This window comes from Schistocerca americana, chromosome 7 (genome assembly GCF_021461395.2).
Source record: "Schistocerca americana isolate TAMUIC-IGC-003095 chromosome 7, iqSchAmer2.1, whole genome shotgun sequence".
In the NCBI taxonomy this organism is placed as follows: Eukaryota; Metazoa; Arthropoda; class Insecta; order Orthoptera; family Acrididae; genus Schistocerca; species Schistocerca americana.
In genome coordinates, this window is record NC_060125.1 from 475,067,461 (window position 1) to 475,082,923 (window position 15,463).

Consider the following 15,463-nt stretch of genomic DNA (forward strand, 5'->3'; position numbering starts at 1 on the left):
TACTCAGTAATGAAATTTTTTCTTTACAACATGGGCCAGTTTAAAAACAACAATGACATTCATGATTATGATACCAGAAGAAAGAAAGACTCACACTGTCCTCTACTTAACCTATTTTTGGGACAGAAAAGAATAAAATATGCTGCTGTAAAACTTTTCGGTAAATTACCAGATGAAATAAAATGTCTGCCAGACAGCAGTAAAAGTTTCAAAAATAAATTGAAATCATATCTCCTTGACAACTCCTTCTATACCATAGATGAATTTGTAACCTCCCCACAGTAAAAATAATCACATCATTCACATTCTGTGTAACCTCCCAACAGATTATTATTCCGTAACCTCGCAATAATAGCGTGAGTAACCTGACAATAAAAAATGTAACTCATATATAACCTTTGAATAATTAACTGTGAATCTAAACTGGTAAATTTGGACCTCAGCAGTGCTGTGTCATGGCCCTTAAAGATCATACTGAATAAATTGAAAATTCTTACCTCAATGAAGTCGCCGGATAACGCGTATATATCTGCTCCTATAAGAAATTTTTCTGGCACAGCCCAGTGCAATGCTGGACGCTACATTTGTCATGCATAGAAAGAAACAACTGATTTTTCCTTCGTAAATCGGGATGACCATGGATTGCAGAAATAAGTGAATTCTTTAAATTCAGATGAATGATGGTCAAAAAGTCAATTTTATAAAAAAAGATTGTTATTAAAAGATTTTTTTTTGAAAAATTTACATGGGACTTGATATAACAATAGTACAAATTTTATTGTAACGAACTACATATGCGCGCGGCTGCTTTTACCTTATACTACGTCGCTCAGGCATCGCCATCGCTCCCCACGACCGGTCCCGCCAATTCCATACACCAGACTGCTAGCTACTACTTACTCCTACTGACACTGCTCTTACTGCAGCCAACACTTTCTCTGGTCTGAGATTCTCTTATAGCTTACATATCGCAGGCAGCGCGTGAGCAATCCATCGAAATTACATCTGCTCGTGTGCGCTAGCAACAAATTCCTTAATCATGGACCTCTTACAATTGTTGAATAGTAATAAATAAATCTATAGGGATAATATATGCATTTTTTGCCATTTAAGGGAATGGGGTAGATAATAAAAATTTTACCCTTAAAATAAACCTTGATTCATGTGTGCATTTCTTATGCATTTGACACGTTCCACATCATAACAGCTAACGTAACCAAGTTCAAAAATGGCTCAAATGGCTCTGAGCACTATGGGACTTAACATCTATGTTCATCAGTCCCCTAGAACTTAGAACTACTTAAACCTAACTAACCTAAGGACATCAGACAACACCCAGTCATCAGGAGGCAGAGAAATTCACTGACCCCGCCAGGAATCGAACCCGGGAACGCGGGCGTGGGAAGCGAGAACGCTACAGCACGACCACGAGCTGCCCACCGTAACCAAGTACTAACTAACAAGGGCGGGGGCACGAGTGTCCCCTCACTAGAGATGGCTGGCCACCCAGATCGACTGTCGTCTTGTGTCGAACCGCGACCAACACGAAACTTGGGGCACAATTCCACAATGCTGGTTATCGACAGATATGCTGCCTCATACATTTCTCCGACAGATGTCTACCGATATTTGTACTTCAGCAGTTCAGAAAAGAATAACAGCACGTTGATACTGTTTCGTCGCATTTGGTCATGCCGTCTTCATAGCTTACGTTTCCGCATTTTCCGCACGCACGTCGGAAAGACACGGATGCCACACTAATGCCTTGCCCACATGTCGGCGCTTATATACCCGCATCAGAGTGACGCTACGTCGCAAATACGGTGCAGCAGCGTTCTCAAACGGAAAATTTATGGTTTTCAGTTTTCATGGTAAATGGCTCTGCTAGTTACTAGTAATCAGTATCCACTACATACACTACTGGCCATTAAAATTGCTACACCACGAGATGACGTGCTACAGACGCGAAATTTAACCGACAGGAAGAAGATGCTGTGATATGCAAATGATTAGCTTTTCAGAGCATTCACACAAGGTTGGCGCCGGTGGCGACACTTGCAACGTGCTGACATGAGGAACGTTTCCAACCGATTTCTCATACACAAACAGCAGTTGGCCGTTGTTGTGATGCCTCGTGTAAGGAGGAGAAATGCGTACCATCACGTTTCCGACTTTTATAATGGTCGGATTGTAGCCTATCGCGATTGCGGTTTCTCGTATCGCGACATTGCTGCTCACGTTGGTCGAGATCCAATGACAGTTAGCAGAATATGGAATCGGTGGGTTCAGGAGGGTAATACGGAACGCCGCGCTGGATCCCAACGGCCTCGTATCACTAGCAGTCGAGATGACAGGCATCTTATCCGCATGGCTGTTACGGATCGTGCAGCCACGTCTCGATCCCTGAGTCAACAGATGGGGACGTTTGGAAGACAACAACCATCTGCACGAACAGTTCGACGACGTTTGCAGCAGCATGGACTACCACCTCGGAGACCATGGCTGCGGTTACCCTTGACGTTGCATCACAGACAGGAGCGCTTGCGATGGTGTACTCAACGACGAACCTGGGTGCACGAATGGCAAAACGTCTTTTTTGCAGATGAATCCAGGTTCTGTTTACTGCATCGTGATGGTCGCATCCGTGTTTGGCGACATCGCGGTGAACGCACATTGGCAGCGTGTATTCATCATCGCCATACTGGCGTATCACCCGGCTTGCTGGTGTGGGGTGCCATTGGTTACACGTCTCGGTCACCTCTTGTTGAACATTGGACGTGACATTTCAGATGTGTTACGACCCGTGGCTCTACCCTTCATTTGATCCCTGCGAAACCCTACATTTCAGCAGGATAATGCACGACCGCATTTTGCAGGTCCTGTACGGGCCTTTCTGGATACAGAAAATGTTCGACTGCTGGCCTGACCAGCACATTCTCCAGATTATTCCTATTATTAGAGAGATTAGAGCGCGCACGGAAGCTTTCCGGCAGTCGTTCTTCCCGCGAACCATACGCGACTGGAACAGGTTCAAATGGTTCAAATGGCTCTTAGCAATATGGGACTTTACTTCTAAGGTCATCAGTCGACTGGAACAGGAAATGGAGGTAATGACAGTGGCACGTAAAGTGCCCTCCGCCACACACCGTTGGGTGGGTTGCGGAGTATAAATGTAGATGTAGATCTCTCACCAATTGAAAGTGTCTGGTCAATGGTGGCCAGGCAACTGGCTCGTCACAATACGCCAGTCACTACTCTTGATGAACTGAGGTATCGTGTTGAAGCTGCATGGGCAGCTGTACCTGTACACGCCATCCAAGCTCTGACTCAATGCCCCTGCGCATCAAGGCCGTTATTACGGCCAGAGTTGGTTGTTCTGGGTACTGATTTCTCAGAATCTATGCACCCAAATTGCGTGAAAATGTAATCACATGTCAGCTCTAGTATAATAAATTAGTCCAATGGATATCCGTTTATCATCTGCATTTCTTCTTGGTGTAGCAATTTTAATGGCCAGTAGTGTATTTACTTTTTCAGACTGATACTGAAGTAATACGGTAGTCTGGTTGGCGGGGGAGGATGCGAGTTAGCGAAGAGAGGGCAAGCCGGCAGTTGGCATTTGCTGCTCCTCTCTCGGTACGCCCTTGGCTAGTGAACAGTTTCTGTAACAGTAAATTGAAAATGGTTTATGTAATCGACCGCGATATTCGCCAGAGACTCTCCTGTGGTCTTTCCCAGTGCTTTTTTCTCCCTTAGTTGGTTACAAGCGAGAAATTTCGTACTGGGAACAACACCGCAAACTCGAGCGCCGTCGCGTCCGTGGCGGCGCGAGCCAGTCGGGCCGCGACGTCACTGGAGGCGGTGGCAGGCCTCTTCCGGCGTAGGCCTCGGCTGTGGCAGCGCTGGTCCAGTCCGGCGACTTGAGGTCAGGTGTCGCTGGTCGCTTATTGATCTGGCCGCGTGGCGTGGCGTGTCCGACACGGCCGTCCACGCTTTCTCTGGCTACTGCCGGCGCGGTCACAAGGTCACCCACTGCCCGCGCACGCACCTTTAACTAATTCAAAGCCCCGCCAGCGACCTTATCGCTCTCATCAGTCGCCTGTCGCGGCACGGGCCGTAAACGCCAGCGCCAAACTGCCGCAGCACCTCTGAACAGGAGAATAAGCGACCCTCCACTTCCTAATCCCCTATCGACGGCGTTGACGGATTGGGTGACCGAAATAGGACACTTTCCCTCCGCATTTCCCTTATGGCAGCCTTATTTATTAGTAACTAACACTTCAGCCGGCACTGCCCGCTTATTTACCCCATCTCCAAGTGTTGTGCATTACATACCACCTATTCCCTATATTGACAAATTACGAGGTGCGGCTAGAAAAAAACCGGACTGATGCTGGAAAAAACATTTATTTACAATTATTTACAATTTCATGTTATCTCCTTCAATGTACTCTCCTCCTCGGTCTCTACACCGCTCCATACGAATTTTCCACTGTTCATAGCAATGCTGCAGATCATTTTCGGTAAGTCCATACATTACTTCCGTCGCTTTTTCTTTTAGTGCTTCAACAGTCTCAAATCTAGTTCCTTTCAAAGCTGACTTGACTTTAGGGAAAAGAAAAAAGTCACAGGGGGCCAAATCAGGTGAGTAGGGTGGATGATCTAAGATGGGAATGTTGTGTTTTGCCAAAAACGTCTTCGCTGACAACGCACTGTGAGCTGGGGCATTGTCTTGGTGAAGGATCCATGACTTTTTTCTCCACAAATCGTTCCGTTTTCTCCGTGCTCGCTCACGCAGGGTAGCCAGGACGCTAATGTAGTAATGCTGATTCACTGTTTGTCCCTCTGGTACCCAATCAATGTGCACAATCCCTTTGATGTCAAAAAAAACAATCATCATTGCCTTGAATTTCGATTTTGACATTCGTGCTTTTTTTTTGTCGTGGAGAACCAGGAGTTTTCCAATGCATCTATTTTGTAAGAAGGTGGGATCACTTTCAATGTTTTCCCGGATGTCAGAACAAATCATTCTTCGGCGTTCCTTCTGTTCAATTGTGAGACACTTTGGAACCATTTTTGAACACACTTTGTTCATGTTGAAACTTTCATGAAGAATCTGCCTAACACTTTCCTTGTCAACTCCTGTTAACTCAGACACTGCTCTGATTGTTAAACGGCGATCTTGTCGAACAAGTTTACCGATTTTTTCAATGGTCTGCCAGTGCGAGTGTCATCACTGGTGTCTTCGCGGCCATCTTTAAATCGTTTAAACCACTCAAACACTTGTGTTCGCGATAAACAATCATCGCCGTACACTTGTTGTAACATTACAAACGTTTCACTTGCAGATTTTCCTAGTTTGAAACAAAATTTGATGTTAACACGCTGTTCTTTCTGTACACTCAACATTTTCCGACGCACAGACAAAACGTCAACTACTTAAAACAGACGCCACGGGCAGACTGAGTGCAGGAGGCAGATGAAACTCGAGCAGTAGGCGGAGCGAGAGTCACGTGACAGGCCACGCGACTTTCAGCCTTATTGCATTCGTTTTCTTGTTTCACCAGTACTAGTCCGGTTTTTTTCTAGCCACACCTCGTGTATGGAACCATTTTAACAGCCGGCCGGTGTGGCTGAGCGGTTCTAGGCGGTTCAGTCTGGGACCGCGCGACCGCTACGGTCGCAGGTTCGAATCCTGCCTCGGGTATGGATGCGTATGGTGTACTTAGGTTAGTTAGGTTTAAGTAGTTCTACGTTCTAGGGGACTGATGACCTCAGATGTTGAGTCCCATAGTGCTCATAGCCATTTGAACCATTCTAACAATTGTTAAGCATTCAGTTAGCTGTGACCTCAGAGAAAGCATTATATATTATGTTCTTTATATTATTAAAGAAAACCATTAACAACTGTATACCAATAAGATTGTAACAATGAGAAGTCTTTGCTATTAGATTCAGAAGCATCTGACCTACCTTACATTTCAAGGCGGTGGGTTACTCTGTACTGTTAATGAAATAAATAAATAAATAAAATAAAATAAGTCTTCCCTCCACACCCCCCCCCCCCCCCAATTGCTATAGGTGAAATATCATGAAATTGTAAAATGTCACCAACACGCCGAGAAACCACAAAAACTGTGGACTGGACACTAACAGAATTACATAAAATGTATTCGCATTTGAGAAAACTGAATTCATCACAAACAACAACACACTCCTCCTCATACTGAAATACAACAAGAGAAAATCAAGCACTCGAAGAAATTTAAATATCTTGGAGAAATAACTACACCTGACGGTTCAGAAAATGCAGCTTTAGAAAGTAGGTGTTCTAAACTAGAAGGTGCTTTTTATCTGTGCAAAGATTTATACAAAAGCAAAAGCCTGTCTTTAAACTTAAAACTTCGTCATTATAACACCGTAATTAGACCGTCAGCTTTGCATGAATCAGAATGCTTAAACATGATGATGAAAGGACCACTACGAAAACTTGAAACAAAAGACCCGAAAATTTTGAGGAAAATCCTTGGCCCTATCAAAGAAAACGGAGAATTCCGTCGAACACACAACTGTGAATTATACGAACATACAGAAGACATTGTTACCAGCATGAGGAAGCGGACAATGATGTTTTTTGGCCATCTGGAAAGAATGAACCTGCAAAGACTTACTCATCGCATACATTCATCAATTTCAAAAACAAAGTCGTATTCAAAATACGCAAGCCAAGTTAAAAAGGATTTACAGGAAGCTGAAATTTCATTTGATGACATTCAGGATCGAGGAGTTTTCAGAGAAAAAGTCAAAGCAGTGGCCTACCATTATGCTATTGGAGCACGTGTCACGGCCAAACTCAAACTTCCATATGTCGTCACCCATGCGCCTACAACCTGACCTCGTACATCCGTTTTGTATGTTCCCGTACAGGGGAGACATTTCAAGTGAAAGTCGCTTGCCCAATGTCGGCGGATAAATACGACATTGTAGTGACTGTCTTGTTCAGAAGTACGAGGCAATGTTACTTTGGACATACATGCGTGTCCGAAGGAACAGGCAGTGCGGCGACTACAGCCGTTATGAAATATTGTAGTGCCTGTGTTGCATGCGTGCGTCTCCGAAAGAACACTGCATCCTAACTTTGAACAACATAGGCATTGCAATATCGTATGCGGCTGGTTATATTTAAAGTTGCCCTATTTAACACGTTATAACACGGAAACATTATAGATATTTCTTCTGACATTGCTGTGGGAATGTAATAATGCAATCGCGAGAATGAAATTATAAATTTTGCTGAGACTTACGACAGTATGTTAATTCATATCATCGGGTTTTCTAACTAACTATAACATTCTGTTAATTACAGTTAAATGAACTGAAACATTGTTAATGGTACTGATTCGGTACGTAAGTGCACCATACAGTTTAATTTGCTGATAAAAATTAAGAAAAACCTTACTTTCTAACTTATGTTCATTACGCATTGTGGGTCGTATAGTAGACAATCTGCTAAACTTTTAGTGGTATCGATGCAGTCATTAACTACCCTATAACTACTCCTGTTACAGTAGGTATTGAAGAAATGAAGGGTACCTAGCAACTGGAAAAAAGCGCAGGCCATTCACGTTTTCAGGAAGGGTCGTAGGGCAGATGAACATAATTATTGGCCTATATAGCTGCCGTCAATCTGTTGTAGAATTACGAAACATGTTTTATGCTTCCATATTATGACGTTTCAGGAGGAGGAAAATCCCCCTTTATAAAAATCAGTATGGATTATGCAATCAGACATCTTGCGAAATTCTGCTGTCTCTGTTTGTCCCAAGAAGACGGCGCTCAGTTTGACGTGTTATTTGATTTCAGGAAGGCACGTGACACCTTCCCGCACTGCCACGTAGTGAAAAACATACAAGCTTACTGAGTATCGGATCAGATTTGTGACTGGATTCGATATGTCACTGCAGGTAGTATTCAGCACGTCGCTCTTAACGGAAATGAATCATCAGGTGTAAAGGTTTTTTCTGGACTACCGCAAGGAAGTGTCATAGGACCGTTACTGTTTACAGTGAATATAAATTATATAGCAGAGTGAGCAGGCAACTGTTGAAGATTGTTCGCAGATGGTGGGGTTGTCTACAGGAAAGTCTACCTGCAGAGGATTCATGAATGGTGTAGGAACTGGTAGTTGACCCTGAATGTGAATAAATGTATCACATTGGGCAAACATAGGAGAATAAATCCACCACTGCACAACTTCACCATTGATGAAAAATTGCTGGAAGCAGTATCTACCGTTAAATGTCTAGGAGTAACCATCCAGAGCTACCATAAGTGGAATGTCCCCATAAAACAAATAGGAAAGGCAGAAGCTTGATAGCGATTCATAGAAATAATCTTACGGAAGTGGACTCATCTACTAAAGAAGTGGCTTACGAAACACTTCTTCTACCGATTCTCGATCATTGGTAATCAATCTGAGACGTTTAACACGTGGGACTAATACAAGAGAACAGTGCATTTAGTCGGCGCGAGAGCGTTACAGAGATGCTCAACAAACTGCAGTGGCAGACGCTACACGAGAAGCATTGTACATCACGGAGTGATTTATTATTGAAATTGCGAGAATTGTTGGAAGAGTCGGTCCACATATTACTTCCTCCCACATACGTCCTGCAAAATGATTACAACGAAAAAAAAATCGAGAAACTAGAGCTAATGTAGAGAAATACTGACACTTATTCTTCCCACGCCATTCGTGAGTGGAACAGGGAAGGGAGGTTCATGTAGGGTTCCCCTTATTTGCAGATAAGAGCGCGCGTTACTGTATTTCAGTTTTTGTTATTTCACATATGTGAAGTGAACGTATCAGCGCTGCAGTACCTTAGGGAGTACGGAGCGAGCGCTAGGTTCCCATGCTGGCTACCAGAGACGGTTGGCCATCTGGCGCTTTCAGAGACTGTGGGATGAGGTGCCGATGCAGAAATCCCTCCTGACGTCAGCAAAGAGATACTTAGGGAAACTACATTTACTCTGGCGTGAATCAAGTAAATGTTATTAAATATTTGCTAACAAAAGTTGTTTACGCCCCTTAGACATTAGGAGTCCATGGTCATAAATACTATCTTTTCAGTAATTTTACAATGACAGGAAGCGATGATATTAATAATGATTGACTAACTTTGGCACAACCGAAGATGTACGATCTTCTACGAGTTATACCTATTTTACGCTCAAGTTCCAGACTGTGCGTCATAGTCGGCACTCGTCAATAGGATGGTTTCCGATATGGTCACGCGGTAGACCGTGCTCTCGTGCAGTTAATAGTTTGCTTATAATCAGTGTGAACAAGTTCATTTTACGATGTTTCTTAAATAAATGCACAATAGTGGCATCCCGTGTAAAAAAATTATTTGCACAAAAAAACTTCTTCCCTCTTCATTACGTAAAACATAGACAGTAATATTGCACCTTCAGAATCCGACGGCGCTGCTGTGGCTCTTCAAGGAGACATAAAACTACGAGAGCATCTGCACATAACAGATAGGAAGAATTCCTACAGGGCGGCTCACTAGGTCAGTTTAAAAGCGGACTGGCTTAATTATCGCAAAACTCGGGTGGGAAAGTGTGGCCGTTATTCTACACGCCCCTTATTCCACCATTTACGGATTCACCGGCTAAACCGAGACATTTCTGGAGATTTAGTACGAGTGGTATCAGAAATACCATCCACCACACACCGTCAGGCGGTTTGTAGAGTACTGGTGTAGGCGTAGATGAGACTGACGACGGCGCCTCTTGTGAGTTTGTGAGCTTTACTGGCCGTGCCTGTCTCCTCTCCCCGTGGCTGTTCAGTAAGCGAGAGCAGGTTTCCATATCCAGGGGGAAGGGCACGTTCTCCAACAACATGGAGATAATGGGCTGGTTGTTCTCTAATCCTCCTAAACGGTTGTGGTCGAAGCCGACTATGTTGGCTTCAAGGCACGTCATTTTCCATTACGGCCGTGTCACTGAAGAGAAACTTCTCAAAGTCAGGCTAGGATGCAGCATCTTACAATAAGTACTATGAATGTTAGCCAGTTGCAGTGCCTGAATTCTGTTGCCGAGGCTGATTCACGGACACAGTCAATCTGTGTACTCTTACGACTGGAAAAATGCCTTGGTGGCCGAAACTGGTCTTGTTAATAAAAAATAAGTTTGCAACTGGAACTGTCATTTGATTCCAAACTCTTTCAAAAAATGGTTCAAATGGCTCTGAGCACTATGGGACTTAACATCTGTGGTCATCAGTCCCCTAGAACTTAGAACTACTTAAAACTAACTAACCAAAGGACATCACACACATCCATGCCCGAGGCAGGATTCGAACCTGCGACCGTAGCGGTCACGCTGTTCCAGACTGAAGCGCCTAGAACCGCACGGCCACAACGGCCGGCTCCCAAACTCTTTGTCATATTACTTAGTAGTTAACACATAAATGTTACACTGATAACATAAAAAAAGAAAATGTTTAAAGAAAGTGAACTGAGTGAAGTATTGAAATCAAGATACATGTATATTTTCGTAACCTGCAGCCTGATGTAAATCGCTTGCGTGTTAATTCTGTTGTTCCCTAATCAAATAGCTATCTGTTCATTTGGACTTAAAGCTAAACAAACAACAAATAAACTGCAGAATCTTAAATAGCATAGATCTGCGTACCATAATTTACAATTCACAGTTCCTTTACGTAGCCTTCTCGTGTGTCTCGGCGCTTACCTTGGGCGTAGCCAACCTTACCACGAGTGACAGAAAAATATGTTGGCGTGAATTGTGTTTACACGTAATCAGACAGTCTAGTTTACCGGACTATGAATCTGTGAAAGAGGTTATGGAACAGCTTGTCGGACATAACCGCTGCCAATTTGCTTTGTTACCGTCAGATCTCGTTAGTTCCTCCATTGTTGACCATATTGTTGTATAGGGGAGAAATGGCAACAAAGAAGTTCTTGCATAGTTGTTGGTGATGCGTTCCGGAGTGTCTCACTTCTGCCTTTCTTTTGGTCCTTTGTATCACCGGAAAAAAAGACTTATTTTTGAAGTGGACCGAGACACTCATTGCAGCGTTACAGTTTGGGATAAAACTCTGCAATCTTTTTTCTAATTGCACCACCTGCTTGAGAACAAAATAATAACACTGGGCGTATTTTGCCGCTGATAATAGTTCGTGTAGTTACAAAACACTGAAAAAGCTGATGCGTCAAGTGTTCCAATCCGTGAAAGTAGCTTAACTGCCGTCGAAATGGGGGCAACTCGAAATATTTAAGTACTTAGCATCTAACGACAGGGTAAGTGTGCCGACCTCAAATTCGCTAACGATCGAAGTCTACCATTTCGTACTCACTGCGTGTTTCTTAGATATTTTTCCACACAATTTAAGTACGACTGTAACTTTATGTATTGTCATCATATACGCACGATAAAACGCTGTTAAGGGCATCCAACTCAAACGGAACTATTCCGTCACGTACGGTACAGATTGCGCAAGTGAATTAATTGGCTATAATTGGCCAAGCCATGCTTGCAGAATGCCAACACGAATTATTTACAGAAGAATGGAAAACTTTTTATATAATAAAACAATCACGACCCCATGAAGATGTTTACTTAATTTACTGGTGAACGGTTTCGACCACTGTTCTGGTCGTCATCAGACCGCCTACTCCACGGGAGTCTGCTGGCGCTGACGAGGGGTAGGCACCACTCTAGGCGGCTGTAAGCAGTGGTTGTAAGCCTCCTAGAGTGGCGCCTGACCCTCCCGCCAGCTGAATGATAGATCGCTCGCACTGGACAAAATGACTCAACCTTACATTCCTGGCCTACAAGGTCACCGGACCTCACTTTATGTGGTTATTTCTTGTACGGGATCATAAGACTGTTTATGTGCCTTCGTTACCAACAACAATGAATGAACTGAGAAATCTCATAACAGCAGCTGCGGAAGCTGTAACTCATCACATGCTCGCTGCAATGTGAGAACAATTAGAATACCATATTGACATATGTCGTGCATCTCAAGGGGGCATATTGAACACCTACGAAAAGAAACTTCCTGGCAGATTAAAACTGTGTGCCCGACCGAGACTCGAACTCGGGACCTTTGCCTTTCGCGGGCAAGTGCTCTACCATCTGAGCTACCGAAGCGCGACTCACTTCCGGTCCTCACAGCTTTACTTCTGCCAGTATCTCGTCTCCTATCTTCGAAAAGGTATGAAAAAAAAAAACTTTCTGAGTTTCCCTTCATCAAAAAACTAAGTTCATCCCATATGTTTATTAGTTTCAGAAATATTGACTTGATTCTTTTTGATACAACCTGTATATTGCACTTAGTTTATCTGACACATTATACGAATATGCTTCCAAAAGTTAAAAAATGTTGAAAAACACACAAATTTTATGCTGAAGAAAAAGTGGTCTAATTCTGCATCTACATTTATACCCCGTAAGCCGCCCAACGGTGTGTGGCGGAGGGCACTTTACGTATCACTGTCATTGCCTCCCTTTCCTGTTCCAGTCGCGTATGGTTCGCGGGAAGAACAACTGCCAGAAAGTCTCAGTGCGCGCTCGAATCTCTCTAATTTTACATTCGTGATCTCCTCGGGAGGTATGAGTAGGGGGAAGTAATATATTCGATACCTCATCCAGAAACGCACCCTCTCGAAACCTGGCGAGCAAGCTACACCGCGATGCAGAGCGCCTCTCTTGCAGAGTCTGCCACTTGAGTTTGGTTAACATCTCCGTAACGCTATCACGCTTACCAAATAACCCTGTGACGAAACGCGCTACTCTTCTTTGGATCTTCTCTATCTCCTCCGTCAACCCGACTTGGTACGGATCCGACACTGATGAGAAATACTCAAGTATAGGTCGAACGAGTGTTTTGTAAGCCACTTCCTTTGTTGATGGACTGCATTTTCTAAGCACTCTCCCAATGAATCTCAACCTGGTACCCGCCTTACCAACAATTAATTTTAGATGATCATTCCACTTCAAATCGTTCCGCACGCACACTCCCAGATATTTTACAGAAGTAACTGCTACCAGTGTTTGTTCCGCTATCATATAATCATACAATAAAGGATCCTTCTTTCTATGTATTCGCAATACATTACATTTGTCTATGTTAAGGGTCAGTTGCCACTCCCTGCACCAAGTGCCTATCCGCTGCAGATCTTCTTGCATTTCGCTGCATCATCAGCGAAAAGCCGCATGGAACTTCCGACACTATCTACTAGGCCATTTATATATATTGTGAAAAGCAATGGTCCCATAACACTCCCCTGCGGCACGCCAGAGGTTATTTTAACGTCTGTAGACGTCTCTCCATTGAGAACAACATGCTATGTTCTGTTTGCTAAAAACTCTTCAATCCAGCCACACAGCTGGTCTGATATTTCGTAGCCTTTTACTTTATCAGGCGACATTGCGGAACTCTATCGAACGCCTTCCGGAAGCCAAGGTTCAAAAATGGCATCTACCTGGGAGCCTGTATCTGATATTTTCTGGGTCTCATGAACAAATAAAGCGAGTTGGGTCTCTCTGACTTACCCGGGTTAACGAAAGTAGGGAGTAACATAAACGTAAACGGGTTATGTGTCTAGACTATACTAAATAGGTACAGTACAAAGTGTATGAGCAACTTGGTGGTGACGCGGCGGTTTGTATGTGCAGTGACAGCGACGGGGAGGACTTAAGCGGAGGAGCGGCGCGGCCAGCGGAGGCGGCGGCGACTGGCGTGCAGGCGGCCGCCCCCCAGCAGCTGCCGGAGGGCGATGGCCGCGTCTGCAGCACCTGGGACAGCGCCGCCAACGCAGGTACTGCCCCGGCATACTCCAAGATTTAATTGTCACTTCTAAAAAATAAAGTTGCGAAATTATTTTTTGTGTTTGCTATTCAGGTACACGTCTAAATCTGCGTACCACAATGCCGTAGCACGTCACTAGAGGAGTCAAAATAAAATGCTAGAGGACACAAAATAAAATGAAATTAGAATTATATATTAATATCTTCGGCTGCTAACGGCGTTGATATACACTACTGGTCATTAAGATATGCAAATGATTAGCTTTTCAGAGCATTCACACAAGGTTGGCGCTGGTGGCGACACCTACAACTTGCTGACATGAGGAAAGTTTCCAACCGATTTCTCATACACAAACAGTAGTTGACCGGCGTTGCCTGGTGAAACGTTGTTGTGATGCCTCGTGTAAGCAGGAGAAATACGTACCATCACGTTTCCGACTTTGATAAAGGTCGGATTGTAGCCTATCGCAATTGCTGTTTATCGTATCACGACATTGCTGCTCCCGTTAGTCGAGATACAGTGACTGTTAGCAGAATATGGAATCGGTGGGTACAGAAGGGTAATACGGAACGCCGTGATGGATCCCAACGGCCTCGTATCACTAGCAGTCAAGATGACAGTCATCTTATCCGCATGGCTGTAACGGATCGTGCAGCCATGTCTCGATCCCTGAGTCAACAGATGGGGACGTTTGCAGCAGCATGGCCTATCAGCTCGGAGGCCATGGCTGCGGTTACCCTTGACGCTGCGTCACAGGCAGGAGCGCCGGCGATGGTGTGCTCAACGACGAACCTGGGTGGACGAATGGCAAAGCGTAATTTTTTCGGATGTATCCAGGTTCTGTTTACAGCATCATGATGGTCGCATCCTTGTTTGGCGACATCGCGGTGAACGCACATTGGAAGCGTGTATTCGTCATCGCCACACCTATCACCGGGCGTGATGGTATGGGGTGCCATTGGTTACAGGTCTCGGTCACCTCTTGTTCGCATTGACGGCACTTTGAACAGTGGACGTTACATTTCACATGTTACGACCCGTGGCTCTACCCTTCATTCGATCCCTGCGAAACCCTACATTTCAGCACGATAATGCACGACCGCATGTTGCAGGTCCTGTACGGGCCTACTGGATACAGAAAATGTTCGACTGCTGCCCTGGCCAGCATATTCTCCAGATCTCTCACCAATTGAAAACGTCTGGTGAACGGTTGCCGAGCAACTGGCTCGTCACAATACGCCAGTCACTACTCTTGATGAACTGTGGTATCGTGTTGAAGCTGCATGGGCAGCTGTACCTGTACACGCCATCCAAGCTCTGTTTGACTCAATGCCCAGGCGTATCACGGCCGTTATTACGGCCAGAGGTGGTTGTTCTGGATACGGATTTCTCAGGATCTATGCACCCAAATTGCGTGAAAATGTAATCACATGTCAGCTCTAGTATAATATATTTGTCCAATGAATTCCCGTTTATCATCTGCATTTCTTCTTGGTGTAGCAATTTTAATGGCCAGTAGTGTATATCAACGGGGACAGGTGACAATGTGTGCCCCGACCGGGACTCGAACCTGGCATCCCCTGCTTACATGGCAGACGCTCCATCCATCTGAGCCACCGAAGC

At 44.5% G+C, this 15,463-nt stretch overlaps 1 protein-coding gene across 1 annotated transcript in view; it reads left to right on the forward strand.

Moving 5' to 3' along the window:
• LOC124623025 (calpain-D-like) overlaps positions 1-15,463 on the forward strand; it is a 517,886-nt gene that overhangs the window by 363,095 nt on the left and 139,328 nt on the right. Inside the window, 1 exon segment of the mRNA XM_047148816.1 lies at positions 13,708-13,850. Coding sequence (XP_047004772.1) covers positions 13,708-13,850 — 143 coding nt within the window.